Source organism: Motacilla alba, chromosome 7, assembly GCF_015832195.1.
Source record: "Motacilla alba alba isolate MOTALB_02 chromosome 7, Motacilla_alba_V1.0_pri, whole genome shotgun sequence".
In the NCBI taxonomy this organism is placed as follows: domain Eukaryota; kingdom Metazoa; phylum Chordata; class Aves; order Passeriformes; family Motacillidae; genus Motacilla; species Motacilla alba.
Genome location: NC_052022.1, coordinates 16,338,159 through 16,351,404, shown reverse-complemented (window position 1 = coordinate 16,351,404; position 13,246 = coordinate 16,338,159). Strand labels below are relative to the sequence as shown.

General features: G+C 36.4%; 1 protein-coding gene across 1 annotated transcript in view; it reads left to right on the top strand.

The window, feature by feature from the left end:
* The window catches only part of PLA2R1 (phospholipase A2 receptor 1), a 37,147-nt gene that overhangs the window by 8,440 nt on the left and 15,461 nt on the right, over positions 1-13,246 (top strand). The window contains exons 5-17 of the mRNA XM_038143036.1: positions 10-123; positions 765-908; positions 1,539-1,727; positions 3,078-3,235; positions 4,597-4,704; positions 6,313-6,425; positions 8,528-8,697; positions 9,663-9,865; positions 10,158-10,303; positions 10,791-10,875; positions 11,250-11,382; positions 11,782-11,817; positions 12,241-12,398. Of these exons, the coding sequence (XP_037998964.1) occupies positions 10-123; positions 765-908; positions 1,539-1,727; positions 3,078-3,235; positions 4,597-4,704; positions 6,313-6,425; positions 8,528-8,697; positions 9,663-9,865; positions 10,158-10,303; positions 10,791-10,875; positions 11,250-11,382; positions 11,782-11,817; positions 12,241-12,398 (1,757 nt within the window). The remainder of the gene's footprint in view (positions 1-9; positions 124-764; positions 909-1,538; positions 1,728-3,077; positions 3,236-4,596; positions 4,705-6,312; positions 6,426-8,527; positions 8,698-9,662; positions 9,866-10,157; positions 10,304-10,790; positions 10,876-11,249; positions 11,383-11,781; positions 11,818-12,240; positions 12,399-13,246) is intronic.

Here is a 13,246-nt window from a genome sequence, read left to right as displayed (position 1 = left end):
CTGTTTCAGGGCAGTTGAATTCCACAGACATGATGCTGTGGATGGGCCTGAATCGCCTGGATGAAGATGCTGGCTGGCAGTGGTCAGATGGAGCACCACTAATGTTTGTGAACTGGAGAGCAAGTACTTGATGTTCCTCTTGCATATGTTATAGCAGCATAATTATATGCTGTCTATAACTGCAGCTTGATACAGCACTGCTGTTCCTACAGCTATGTTTGAAAGTTGAATTCAGTGAATGAGTGCACTTTTTTTGGTAGAAATATTTATTCATATTCACGAACTGAAAGCCTGTCTAGGGATATAACATCAAGTGAGATCTATCTCTTCACAGCATTAATGGTCTAGTCCTTTTGTACTTTTAAAGATGTTCCTTAGTTGCATATTTTAAAACTGTAGCTACTTTCATGGAGGAAAGGCGTTTCAATTTGTTTATGTTAACAAGCTGTAATTATCATTACCTCATTAACATGAGTTTTGTGGGTTGGTTTGCTTCATTTTGAAGCCTGTCCACCAGCAGTTACAGACACTCAAGCTTGTTTCAGCCTCTCATTTGAGAGCAGCAGCCAAGGAGGCATTGCCACACATGTAATTCATGGTAAATGTTCAACTATCCATAGTACTGGTATAATATTACTAGAAGTTTGGGTATGCAGGGATGTTTATACATTAATTCAAGAAGTTGCAGAGAACCTTACAACACCATTTTTACAACTAAGAACTGATTTTCTGTAATTTTGTGCTTCTCAAAAATGTGTTTTCAGATGTCTCTGATAACCGTTATAAAGAAAATCATTGTGCAGTGATTAATCCAAGATTGAAGTATGGCTGGAACAGTTATCTATGTGACTCTGGATTGCCTTTTGTATGCAAAAAATATTTAAATAAGACAGAGCATGAAACACTGGGTAAGTGTGTCAGTGTTACTGTATTGTATTTGTGGGTGTGCAAGGAGAGCAAGAGATGCCACCTGACTATAAAGTCAGCAGAACAGAGTCACAGCTGGACTAAGTGTGTGGGTTTGCTAGTTTAAATTTGCTAGTTTCAGTTGAATACAATTTACTTTAACTGATGTAATAACACTTTCTTCTGTTTAAATTCAGTCTTTGAAAACAAAGCACTCTTTGTTGAGAGTCTCAGAACAAACAATTTTAATACAAATAGCATTTACTTTATTCCTTACCCCAACCTTATGCTCATTCTCTTTTATATTACAATAAGAGCCACACTGATGAGTTGAAAAGTTTTCAGTGTGAATGGAATTAACCAGTGGCACACAGAGAAGAAAGCTATATAAATGGAGCACAAAATTTGCAGGGATTTTTATGATGGTTCAATCATCAACTAAAGTGAAAGAAATTTCAGTTTGCTTGGTAGGTGATCCATAGAGCAGGTGTTTTGGCCTCCTTAAGTCATCTTGGAAAACTCTGTTTTCAGCATTTTAAGGTTAAAAAAAAAAATCTCTGAACATATTATGAACATAGCATAAGCTTTGCAATTCTGTCTAACATGTATGAACTTGGTGTGCTCATTTAAAGATACATGGCAGTATCATGCCACTCGTTGTGACGCTGGCTGGTACCCGCACAATCGCAACTGCTACAGACTTCAAAAAGAGCAGAAGAGCTGGAATGATGCTTCTCTCTCATGCCAAAGTGAAAATAGCAGGCTCATTAGTGTATCCTCCATGGCAGATGAAGAGCTGCTCCTTAACTTGCTTGAAAGTGGTGAGTTTGGGGAGTTTTAGTGTGCAGGTTTCTTGAAGTGTTTTAGGGTGCTCTTTTGCGCGGCTCTTTAACTTGTTACCATCTAAGCATTGTATTATGTGGCACACCCAAGTGATGTTTGCAAAAAAAGAAATCATGTTGCATGCCCATTCTAGGAGTCTTAAAAATGCATAGCCACCTTTTCCAATAACCATTCTTTAGATAAAGACATGACTCCACGAAGCAGACGCAGTGAGGCCATAGTAAACATGCTAGCTCTTGTCCTTTCCTGTTCTTGCCTGGTTCCTTGCAAACTGTTTCAAATATTCAGTCTTCAACCTTGTACCAGATCTGTGCTTAGAAGCAAAACCAATTCAGTGTATCTTTGGCTTGCAAGCTGGCCTGATCCCCACTGCAAAATTGCTGCTGTTACTATGAGGGCAGAGTCCCCTTTGATGTCAGCAGGGTGTATCAAAGCACTTCTGCTAGTTCACATTGTCCTGAGAGGTAGCACAATTACACCAGGAACTTAATGAACAAAAGCTCTTTGATGCAGCAATGCCAATACTTTTGTTGTCATAACAGCAGCAAAGGAAAGTGAGTATTTTCTGCCTGCCACTGACACCAGTGTGCTGGCAGAGCTGCACAGTTTGGTTGTGAGGTTTTCTCGCAGAGCTGGGGCAGGGTGTCATGTGGAGATTAGGAGATTAACCTCCATCATCTTCCTCACCTCTTTTAAGACCCTCCATAGATAACAAATACCATTATTTGTAGGCATGCTGTAATGGATAGATGTAATTGTTCTCAGCTTGAGTTCAGCTTCAGTCTGCTGCTTCTCTCCAGCCTGCTTCAGGCTTCTCATCGGGAAAAGGGCTTACATGCCTGAAAGCCTGAGTGCTTTTTCTCCCATCGTAGCTGGTAAAATAAGACTCCACATCAAAATGCAAGCCTCATCTCTCCTTTATTTGTCAGATAGTAGCTACAACTGTACTGTCACTGGACCCTCAGAAAATCCTAAAGCTGAGTGTGCCATGGAAAATTATATGAAGAAATATTTCACTCCCATGTCAGTTTTTCTTCCACATATACTTCAAGAAAGTGCATATGCTCTTAAGTTGTATTTTTTAGAATTTTAAAGCATATTATCATGTATGTTGATTCTATTTTTGAAATGATTTAGCTTTCAAAAGCAGTAGAACATAGTCTCATCAGTAAGGTTTCCTAAAGTTTATACAGCTTTTATTTTTTTCCTGAAAGAAGGACATTCCTATAAAAATCCCATTAATAACTTTTAATGGTGGTGTTATGTTAGAGGAAAAACAGGTTTTATCACTTCACCATTAAAATCTGAACTCACTTATTCTTTTACAGAAAATGTAACAGAGACATGGATTGGATTATACAGTAATAACACCCCTGTTGTTTTTGAGTGGTCAGATAGCACCCCAGTAAAATTCTCTAACTGGCACAGACAAGAACCCAACACCTTCCAAAAAGCAGGACAACTCTGTGTTTCGGCACAAGGACCTGTAAGTTTTCTTTTTAAAATAATTAGGCACTTTTATTTTAGCTCATAATAATTTTATTTCTTGTTGCGCATACTTTTTAAAACCATGACCTGGAGTATGACTTTGGTTTTGATTCCTAATGTATTCATGTTATGATAAATGCAGTACAGCTTTCAGAAACCAATGCATTCTGCAGTACTCATACACTGAAAATTAATCACAGATTTTGAGCTTATTTTCAATAAAAAGTATGACATATATAAAGCCTGCCAAATGGAAGAGAACAAATATGAGTGGGTATTTTGATAAAGTAATTTAAAATCCAAGTAGTGTGTATCATAATTTATGATGCATAAGTTCTGGTCTTGAAAGTTTCAAATTCATGTTTTGAAAAACTGTCAGTGTGCCTGTATTATCTTTGTTTAAATATCTATAAATTTTATGGAGTGTCTTTCAAAACAATAGTCTAGGTCTACATGAAAGTATGGAAGTTGTTAGCAGGAGATTGATACAAGATCAGTCAGAGGTTTTAAAATAGGGAGTAATGTTAAAACAACACTGTGCTGTCTTGTTGGTATTCATGGCACTGTCAATTCTTTTGTAATGTCGTTATACATTTACTTTACTTTTGCAATGAACAATACTTAAACTCACTAATACATGACTTGCGTAAGTAGCACTATAATTTAATTTTTTTTTTTGCAAAATATGTTTTGTCTGAGTGTGAAAACTATCAAGAAGAGTTTCTGTTGTCTCTACAGTAGTGGGTCCAGGTTACAGTCTTTAACTCAGGGGAAAACCAAGACAATTACAATGACTGGGAAAAGCCTGTTCCTACTGTAAGCAGAAAATAGGACTTTGGAACAATGGGGGGGTTTTAGATTCCAAAGTCACATTTTACTCAGATTGCAAGTGTAAACAAACAAATGAAAATATCAAATACAAAGGAAAAGTAGGTTTGAGATAAAATTTTTCAAGCATTGTTTTTGATGTATGTCCAGTGTGTATAGATGTGTGAAAATGATATGATACAAAGTTTGTAATGTCTTGAGTAAGGACTGTTCAAATATAGAGATTAGTCTTACAAAGAACGGTGATAGCTAGAAAGAAAAGTGCTCTGGCATGGCCATAGTGTTCGTTAATTAAGATGCTTTACATCCTGAAGACTGAGTCAAAGAGACAAACCATTTGTATGATTGATTTGGGATGTCCTGCTGACAGTGTTGGTAGAAATAAGTGGACCATCTATGGGTAAGTAAATGGAGTGAGAAAAATTACTTTTTTTTTAGTGAAGAGTTAAAAGAGGGAGTGTGGTCTAATGTTTGTATAGATATGCATGAGAATATGGGTATATGTGGAATATACTCTCTTTTATTCCTTAGGAGGGACATTGGAGGATTAAAAAATGTGAAGAGAAATCTTTCTATATCTGCAAAAAAGCAGGGGAATTTAATAGTGTCTCTCCTGAACTGGAATCAAATTGTCCAGAGGTAAGTGGGTTTGTGGTTGTTTTAGAACTATATTAATGACATAGAATTATATAGGTAACCTCTAAATACAGCTACAGAACATATGGATGCAAAAAGAGAGATAATTTCAGTTTTTCATCTTTAACATATGCATGTTTTCTTTGGAAAAATCCCATTGTTTGCTTTAAAAGTATGTAAACTAAATTTTAATGTTAGATTAAAAGCCTTCACAAGATGCCTTTCATGGCTTGTTGTTTCATCAGTGATTGTGACCCAAGTTCCTATTTCTTTCTAGATCAAAAGTGAAGCCCTTTTGTCCACCATCTGTGCAAATAATGGCTGTTATATGATGCCTCGTCCCACACATGGTTTTCATACATTGAAATGGAATGTCAGGGTGAAAACCTACCAGTTTCATTGACACAGAGGGTGAACTCTTACACTTGTACATTTGCTTTCAAACACAGGAGGAAGGAGCACAGCTATCTAACTAGGACAGTGCATCATATTTTCAGGCATTTAGGCTCTGCATTCTGGTAGTAAAAGGAAGCATGTTAAAGTTTGACTTAATTTGCCATCAGTTCCTTTCCACAGTGTGGAAAGAGGAAAATTGTTGCATTTCTGTTATATTCAAAACTGTGGAGGAAAAAAAAAATCTCTCTTTTCTAAGCTGCTTTATTATTTAGCTCATTGTCTTCCTTTTTTAATTTCCTGTCTTGTTTCTTGGGAAATGAAGAAACGCAGCCAGTTCAGTTGAATTATAAGAAGGTTGAAACTGAACTGTTTGGAGAAAGATGCAGTCTTTTGCCAGATCCAGAGTTCTTGTCATACCATTACGGACATTACTGCTTGATTCCAGCTTAACATTTCCAAAAGTTTGGGGTGACTGCCTTTGTTTCATTTGAACCAATGTATTTAGTCACTCAAGAATTTCGTGTGTTGTTAGTGGAAGAAAGGTTTGTCACAGTCCTGACTGGGTGAAAAATGTGCAGAGCATCAAGGTTCTCTTGACAATCTGTAGTCAGCAGTTTGAAAGCACTTCAACTTCTTCTCAATCCTGTGCCCCTCAGGACTTAGTCTCAAGGAATTGAGCCACTGGTCATAAGTATTTTGGCTCACTCTGGCAACTTCTACTCGGGATAAATTTCTGCTTCTTGGTGTTTCACACCCTGTAAAAACATTGGCTGAACCCTCTTACAGTCCCTTGGCTTTGATCCTTTTCTTTCTAATGTAAAAAAGGTACATTCAGTTAATCAAACCACTAAGAGAGTGTATTATCTCTTTATCCTCTTGCTTATTTAGAACAGTTAATCATAAATCCAAGCAGGTATGCTGCATGAGCTCACACCAGCAGAACTTACACCAGTCCAGGTGGTGTCTTTTGCACACCCAGGGGTGAATGAAGTAAAAGACTAATAATGAGATGAAATGAGGCAGGCTGACCACGGTTGTAGTGTTCTGGCTCATCTGATATCCACATTCCCAGTGACCTTGAGGGTAACTGCTCTGCAACCATGGTAGGAAAGAAAAGATCTGTAGGAATGTAGGGATCATCAGACAAAAGGGGCCAAGATTTTAACAGCTATACAATAATTAATAATCTATAAAATGATGTTCATTTCTTTTAAGGGATGGGAAAGACATGGTGGATATTGTTACAAAATCGACAGTACCCCTCGAAGTTTTGAACATGCTTCCAGTGGTTATTTCTGCCCATCTGCACTTGTATCAGTAACCAACAGGTAGTTAATCCATTTAGACAGTGTGAAGATAACTCTAACAAGAGCTATTCTAACATTATAAAGCATTGCATGGCAAAACATATTACCCTTGTGAAATAATATTTGCTTGAGAGGTGAGCATAATTACTAACATCAGCTAAAATCAAAGGTGTGCTTTGCCTTACTTTTTAATTGAAAATAAATTTAGTAAAAAGCAACTGTTAGGCTAATAGACACTTCTAGCAATGTACACACTTGGGCATGCAGAAATCTAAAGAAAATGCTTTCTGCAGATGTATATAACATCTTTAGGAAACTTTACTGGTGTACTTGGACGATGTACTGAAAAATGAAAATGTACTTATTTTTAGAGTAAAAAAATACAAATATAAAATTTCTATCCAAAACAATTAATGTTTTATAAATGTTTCTATTTATGTATTCATTTTATGTGGTTTCTCAGCAAATAGGGTAAGAGAGTAAATGGTTGAAAGTATTTGTTGCTGTTTTCCCATGCCTTGTCCTTATTTGCCTCTATTCCAACTTTAGCAAGAGCTTTCTCCTCTGTAGATGTCCAGATGCTTGGGTTTTCTCTGCTCCCTTTGTTATTTACCCTTTTTGTTGGCTTTCCATTAAAGTTTGCCATACTAATAGAGAAATTACATCGATACTTAAACAATAAATAGGCAGCAGTTAAAAAAAAACAAACTAAAAAACCAAAAAAAAAACCCAAACCCCAAAAATAGAAGGAGGAAATATCTGCTCCCTTTAGACCAGGGGAAATAACCCCCAGCAATCAGATAGATAGGAGATGGTAGGTATTTTAGGAAGACACTGGCTACCCTACATAAAGGTTTAGATCAGTGGGAATTTGCTCTGCCCAGTGGTTTCAGGATTGTGCACAGGGCATGCAGCACGGAGCTGCAGTGTGACAAAGGTCCTTTCAGGGGGAATAAGGGACAAATTCTTGCAGCTGAGCATTGGCAGCTCAAATGTGGCAGGGAGCTGAGGGCATGCTGCACATCACTAGAATAATGTCTTCTGTCTTTTTCTGCTTTTTTTATTTTTATTTTTTCCCTTCTTGGTGTAGCCATCACTAATTATGATGTGATTTCCAAGTTCCAGTTAGCAGCAGTAACAAGGAGTAGCAAAAAAGGCTGGTTTAGTGGTTTTGTTAAATTACTGCTGGGGTGTGTTGTTCTGAAGTGAAAACTGCAAAAACTTTTCAATTACTGATCCTAAAATGCAATAGTAAGTTGTGGAGGTAGGAGAGTAGACATAAAAAGAGAACATGCAGAGGAAATGAAAATTAAATACAAGTTCTGAGTCGCTCACAGTGTTACAGATGCTGTAACGCTGATCACAGTGTTACATTGTTTTTTTATTAATTTAGCCATTCTTTTCAGAGTTTATGAAACCAGAAAGTCAAATGAGTTTTTATCAAACTGGAAAACATCTTTGCTATTTAATTTTCATTGTCAGCTGATAAAATGTGCTCATAAACTGAAATATTCTTGTATAATCCTATAGCAATTATATCAGAACTAATTGCATTTGAGTGAAAATTGGATTACTATGCACAGCAGTTATAAGTAGCAAAAAGGTGTATATGTCTCACATAACTTTAGTGAAGAAATCAAAGAAGAAAAAGTGATTCTTTGTAGTAAGTTCAGCTGGTGCTTTGGGTCCTTCAGGTTTCTTAGTGCTGGTTTGTGTGTCTGCTGGTTTCAGTAGGACAATTCTGTGCAGAGATTTTTTCTTCTGTTTCTTCTCAAGCCTTTTCAGACCCCACTAACATTTTTCCTTCATACATGGAGTTTCTTGTTTTAATTTGTGCATCATTATTACCTTCTGTCTTTACATCTTGCAATTCAAGCACTGAGGTTATAAGATCTGATTCTAGTGTTTCTTTTATGTGCTCAAGTGCTGAAAAAATAGGGAAATATGGGCTTGTGCTACAGACTTATACCTCAAATTCCCCACAGCATTCTGTAAAGAAAATTAAGTACATCCATTATATCTTTCTCTTCTGAGATAATTTAAATAATGTCATGAGAGCTATTCACTGAAATATCAATTTACCTATTTTTTTCTAAAAACCTTTATTTGATTATTTTATTAAGGTTTGAACAAGCTTTTATCAACAGCATGATCCGCAGCATGGCAGAATCTGAGAGAACTTATTTTTGGATAGGATTGCAAGACCTTAACAACACAGGAGAATACTTCTGGCTCAGTACAGCAGGAAAGAATCACTCTGTGAGCTACACAAACTGGAACAAGTACCAGCCACGTGAGTAGCATGCTGGTAAAAAATGCAGTGGCTGGCAATGGGAACTGGGGAGGGTGCTCGCTCCCCCATGGCACCAGTGGCTTAGCAGGGACTGAAGAGTCCCAGTCTTTTCCTCCCTGCCTGTCCAAGAGAACAGAGAGATAAATTTGCATCTGCTGTTGGCTCCATAACCTGAAGTTGCCCACAGTCAGGCCCTTCTTACAGACACAGCTAATCCCTGAAATTCTTCTTTACCCATGAAGTGTTTTTCATACATTCCTTTATGAACTATAATACATTTAATGCATACATCATATTTTTTAAAGAACATCAAAAAAACTTGATGCTTTTTGTAGATTTCTTCATGAGCTTTTCAAGGTCTTCCTGAGACTCCTAGCAAGAGATCCTAGAAAAGTCATGAATTTTATTCAGTAACAGTCACAGTTTGAAATTTGCATTCTATATGAAAAATAGGCCAGAGGTTGCCAGAAACATTTCTGTGAATAACAGTGTGGAGGTTTCTTCTTCTTCCCCTTTTGTTTGATCTTGTTTGTTTCATAGTAATTCTTAGGAAAATATTCCAAGGAAACAAAAAGTGAAAATATTAAACAGTTGTTCCGTCTTTGAAACACAAACCACTAAGCAATACCTGAAAATATTTAGAAAGATACTCCATTTCAATAATGGCTCTCTGATTTGGATTCTTTACATTTATTGCTTTATTACTGCATTTTGCAAAAGTAATGGTTTTAATTACATTTCTTCTTGTGCGTTTTGTGAGAGGAACTGTTTGTCCCTGTTCATTTTAAAAGCTCAAGCCAGCCAAGAGAGGCTTATAAATTGGCTGCTGACCAAAAAATTTGCTCATTTTGTAAGTTCAGTAAGGTTTTATCCAGAAACCCATGTCAATAAAACAGCAACTTGACCAAAGAAATCACAAAATTCAGATGTTTTATTCTGATATTCATCACTTATTCCCACTCTAGGTCGTTCTGGAGGATGTGTGGCTATGCGAGGGGAGCACCCTGTTGGTTTCTGGGAGGTGAAAAGCTGTGAGAACTTCAAAGCAATGTCATTGTGCAAGCAAAAAGTCAGTTCTTATGAAGAACCTGAACTTACTTTTCAAAAATATTCGAGTTCCTGCTATTTTGGATGGGAGTCAGAACCTAATCTGCTCAACTGCTACAAGGTACATGTCATACCTGCTTTCAGTTTTTCTGATTCTACATCAGCTTAAGGATGTGCTGTTCCTAAAACATTTTTGATAAGGCATTATTTGTTTCACTCAACAAACAAAAATTTCCTGTTACCATCCTGTACTGCATTTAAAAGTAAGAGAAAGTAATAAGAATCAGAACTGTGTTTGAAATACACCTGGCTTTAGTTTGGAAAAATTGTACTAATATTTCATTTTTATGGGTTTCTGAAAAAACTACTCTCTAAAATGAGCTACATTTATGATAATGTTTATTTTATTGCAGATATTTCACAATGAAAAAGTTCTGATGAGAAGAACATGGGATGAGGCAGAAGCATTGTGTCAAGATTTTGGAGCTCATCTTGCTAGTTTTAGCCACATCTATGAAGAGACATTTTTAAACAATTTATTATATACAATTTTTGATAGGTAAATATATTTTTAACACCAACAAGATTTATCATAAACCTACTAATTTACAATTGACATTATTTCCATCCTCTTTACTAATGTCCAAAGAAGTCCCTACTCTAAGGTGAACTTAAAAATGGGTGAAATGCATCAGCAACATTGCAATGTGATTCTTTTTGAAGATGATCTCTGTGGTAAATGTTGAGCAGCTGTTGTTGTCAAGGTGGTGTTTTTGTGAATTAACATTCTTCATTTAAATGGAGGTTCTACCGTTTTAACCCTATTTTAAATGTTTTCATCTTGTAAAATATAATCTAACATTTTAGTGGGAAAGCAAGAGTTTACTTCAAGGATACTAAAAAGTTAAGAAATGTAATATGGAATGATATATTGAATTCAAGAAGAAATTAAGATTAATATGTGTATTTGTACTATTAAAAATTATTTCTGAAATGACTAAGGAAAAAGTGCATGAGAAATGTTATTTTCTTTGTTTCTGTTATAGAACAGAAGAGAGACAGTTCTGGATTGGATTCAATAAAAGAAGTGCACTTTCTGGAGGGACGTGGCAGTGGTCTGACAGAACACCTGTAACTATCTGTTTACTCTGTATTTCAGTAACCTTTCAAGTCATATCTGAGCATACTTTGAGCTGAGGCAAAGGCTTTTAGATGTGGGCAACTGCTGCTTAATCGTGTTAAAAAGTTGTTAGGTTTCATAGCTATTCTCTTATTTTTTTGAAGAAGAAGTCTGATGTAAGTGAGTGGGACAGGACATTGGGAGAACGTGACCATGGACCCTATTATTTGTATTTCACCATAATAATTTAGGCAGTCCTCTAGTTGTTGCTTAGATGTTCCTATTGTACACACATGTCTAAATCCTTCATTTTTCTCCATGATGAGGCTTTTTAAATGCTTCATCTTGGGCTGTCAGTGAAAGAGAATGAATGTGCTGTTTTCAGGTTGTATCTTCATTTTTGGAGGACAAGTATGTTGAAGATGACTCAAGAAGCTGTGGTGTGTTCAAAGTAAACAGAACAGTCTTTCCAGCACACTGCAAAGAAAAGCGTGAATGGATATGCAAAATACCAAAAGGTAGAATGTTAATTATTATGCACTGTCTGTTATATGCATTATTTGCAATTCAGTGGGGATAGGAAAAAATATCTAAAAGTCTTCTTCTTAGCCAGCTCTGGAGTTCTCACTGGTCTTCTGCATCAAATCATGGCAAAGGCAAATGGGTTTTTCCACTTATGTTTGTTGTTCAGTTAACAGATCTAATGTGAGCAGTCAATTTAAAAACACGTAGCAAGATTACCAGTTAATTGGAAATACCTATTTGAAGTTTTTATTCATAAAAACTACCGTAAATGTTTTTTAGTGAGTGCAGCAATTATTTTATTTTATTCCACGTTTAACTCTCTTTTTTTCTCCCTGAACAAGAATAGCAATATTCTTAATGATTTTTTGTTTGTTTTTGGCTTCTTTTTGCAGGTGTCAAACCAATGAGTCCAGTTTGGTACACAGCTGGTATGAGAATATTTTCTTTTTTTCATTTTGAAACAATATCACTTGGAAATAAAAGTTAAGGCAAATAACTAAAATATTCTAAGTTGAAAATTTACAGTAAGGAACTCTGTAGAAACTTTTTGTTACAAATCAAATCTGCCACTGTTTTTTAAGAACATCAGAGCACCAGATACTGCTCTTGATATTGCGGCAGTGTCAGGGGATAGAGTATTAGAAAATAAACCAAACTCATTGTCCATTTTTTGTCATCATAAATTGATATATTAAATATGGTTCTGCTGTTCCTAGTGGTATATTTGTCCTCTGACCTGTGGCTGCAGGCAGACCATGGGGATAAAAAAAGATGAAACTTGAAATGAGTTTTTTACCCCTGCTGAAATGAGTTTTTTTACCCCACCACTGACTCTTTTGCTCATTTTCTAGAATTGCCCTGGTCATATTATCAAGGAGCAGAATATCTTTTCCATGTCAGCCCTGCAGAATGGGAAACCTGTAAGTTTGTCTGTGGCTGGCTTCGTGGTGGATTGGCAATAGTAAATTCTTCTGGTGAACAAACCTTTATTCAAAATAAAATAAGGAAGGTAAGAAAAAGCACCCCCTCAGGTGATTACTGGTTATTTTCTGTCCTTTCAGAGAATCTGTCTCCTGTTATTCCAGGTAGAATCTAAAAGACATTTTGCTTTAGAAATAATGTTCTTGCTGCCTTTATTTCCCATATCTCTCCCTGAAGCCCTTATATTTAGCTTAAGAAGCCAATAACATTTCAAATCTGCAGAATCAGCTCAGCTGTTGAGCAGGTTGATCAATCTGCCTCAAAAGACCCAAGAGGAGCAAAAGCCAGATTCCTATCCCATAGCTGGGAAAGTAACTGGGGGCAAAGAGAAAGGTGTGTTTCATTTGTGGTGTACATCCCTTCTTCCTCTCTGCCCACCCCTCCCTGTCCACAGGGAGTCGTCATGGTTTCTCACATTCAAGTAGTGGTTCTGTCTACAGATTTGTATTATGTCTACTGAATTTACCCCCTTGTGGCTGTGGATTTTTATATGGGGAGAAAAAGACATTTTCCTCTAGATTTCCTCCTCAGTTTTACAGCAGAAATTCTCTAGAACCTTTCTGATGTAACAAACAGCTTTGAAAGTGAGAAAGTGAGAAATATCTTCACAAGCAGATGAATTCCCAAGAAATTGAGTCGGTTTCCTTTTAGGTGTTCTCAGTGAAACCAAAATAATGACAGTTTTAAAAATTAATGCAAATATTCTGTCTGCTTTACTGAGGACAAAATTCTACAACTGTAATGTAAAGGGATATTGTAGTGTAATCTTTAAAAGAACATCTAGTTTTGGGTAGAAAAGCTCTTGACCCACACTTATTGTGTACAGGCCTTCTCTGCTTTTAACTTGGAACAGAAAGCATAAATAGAATTGTGTTG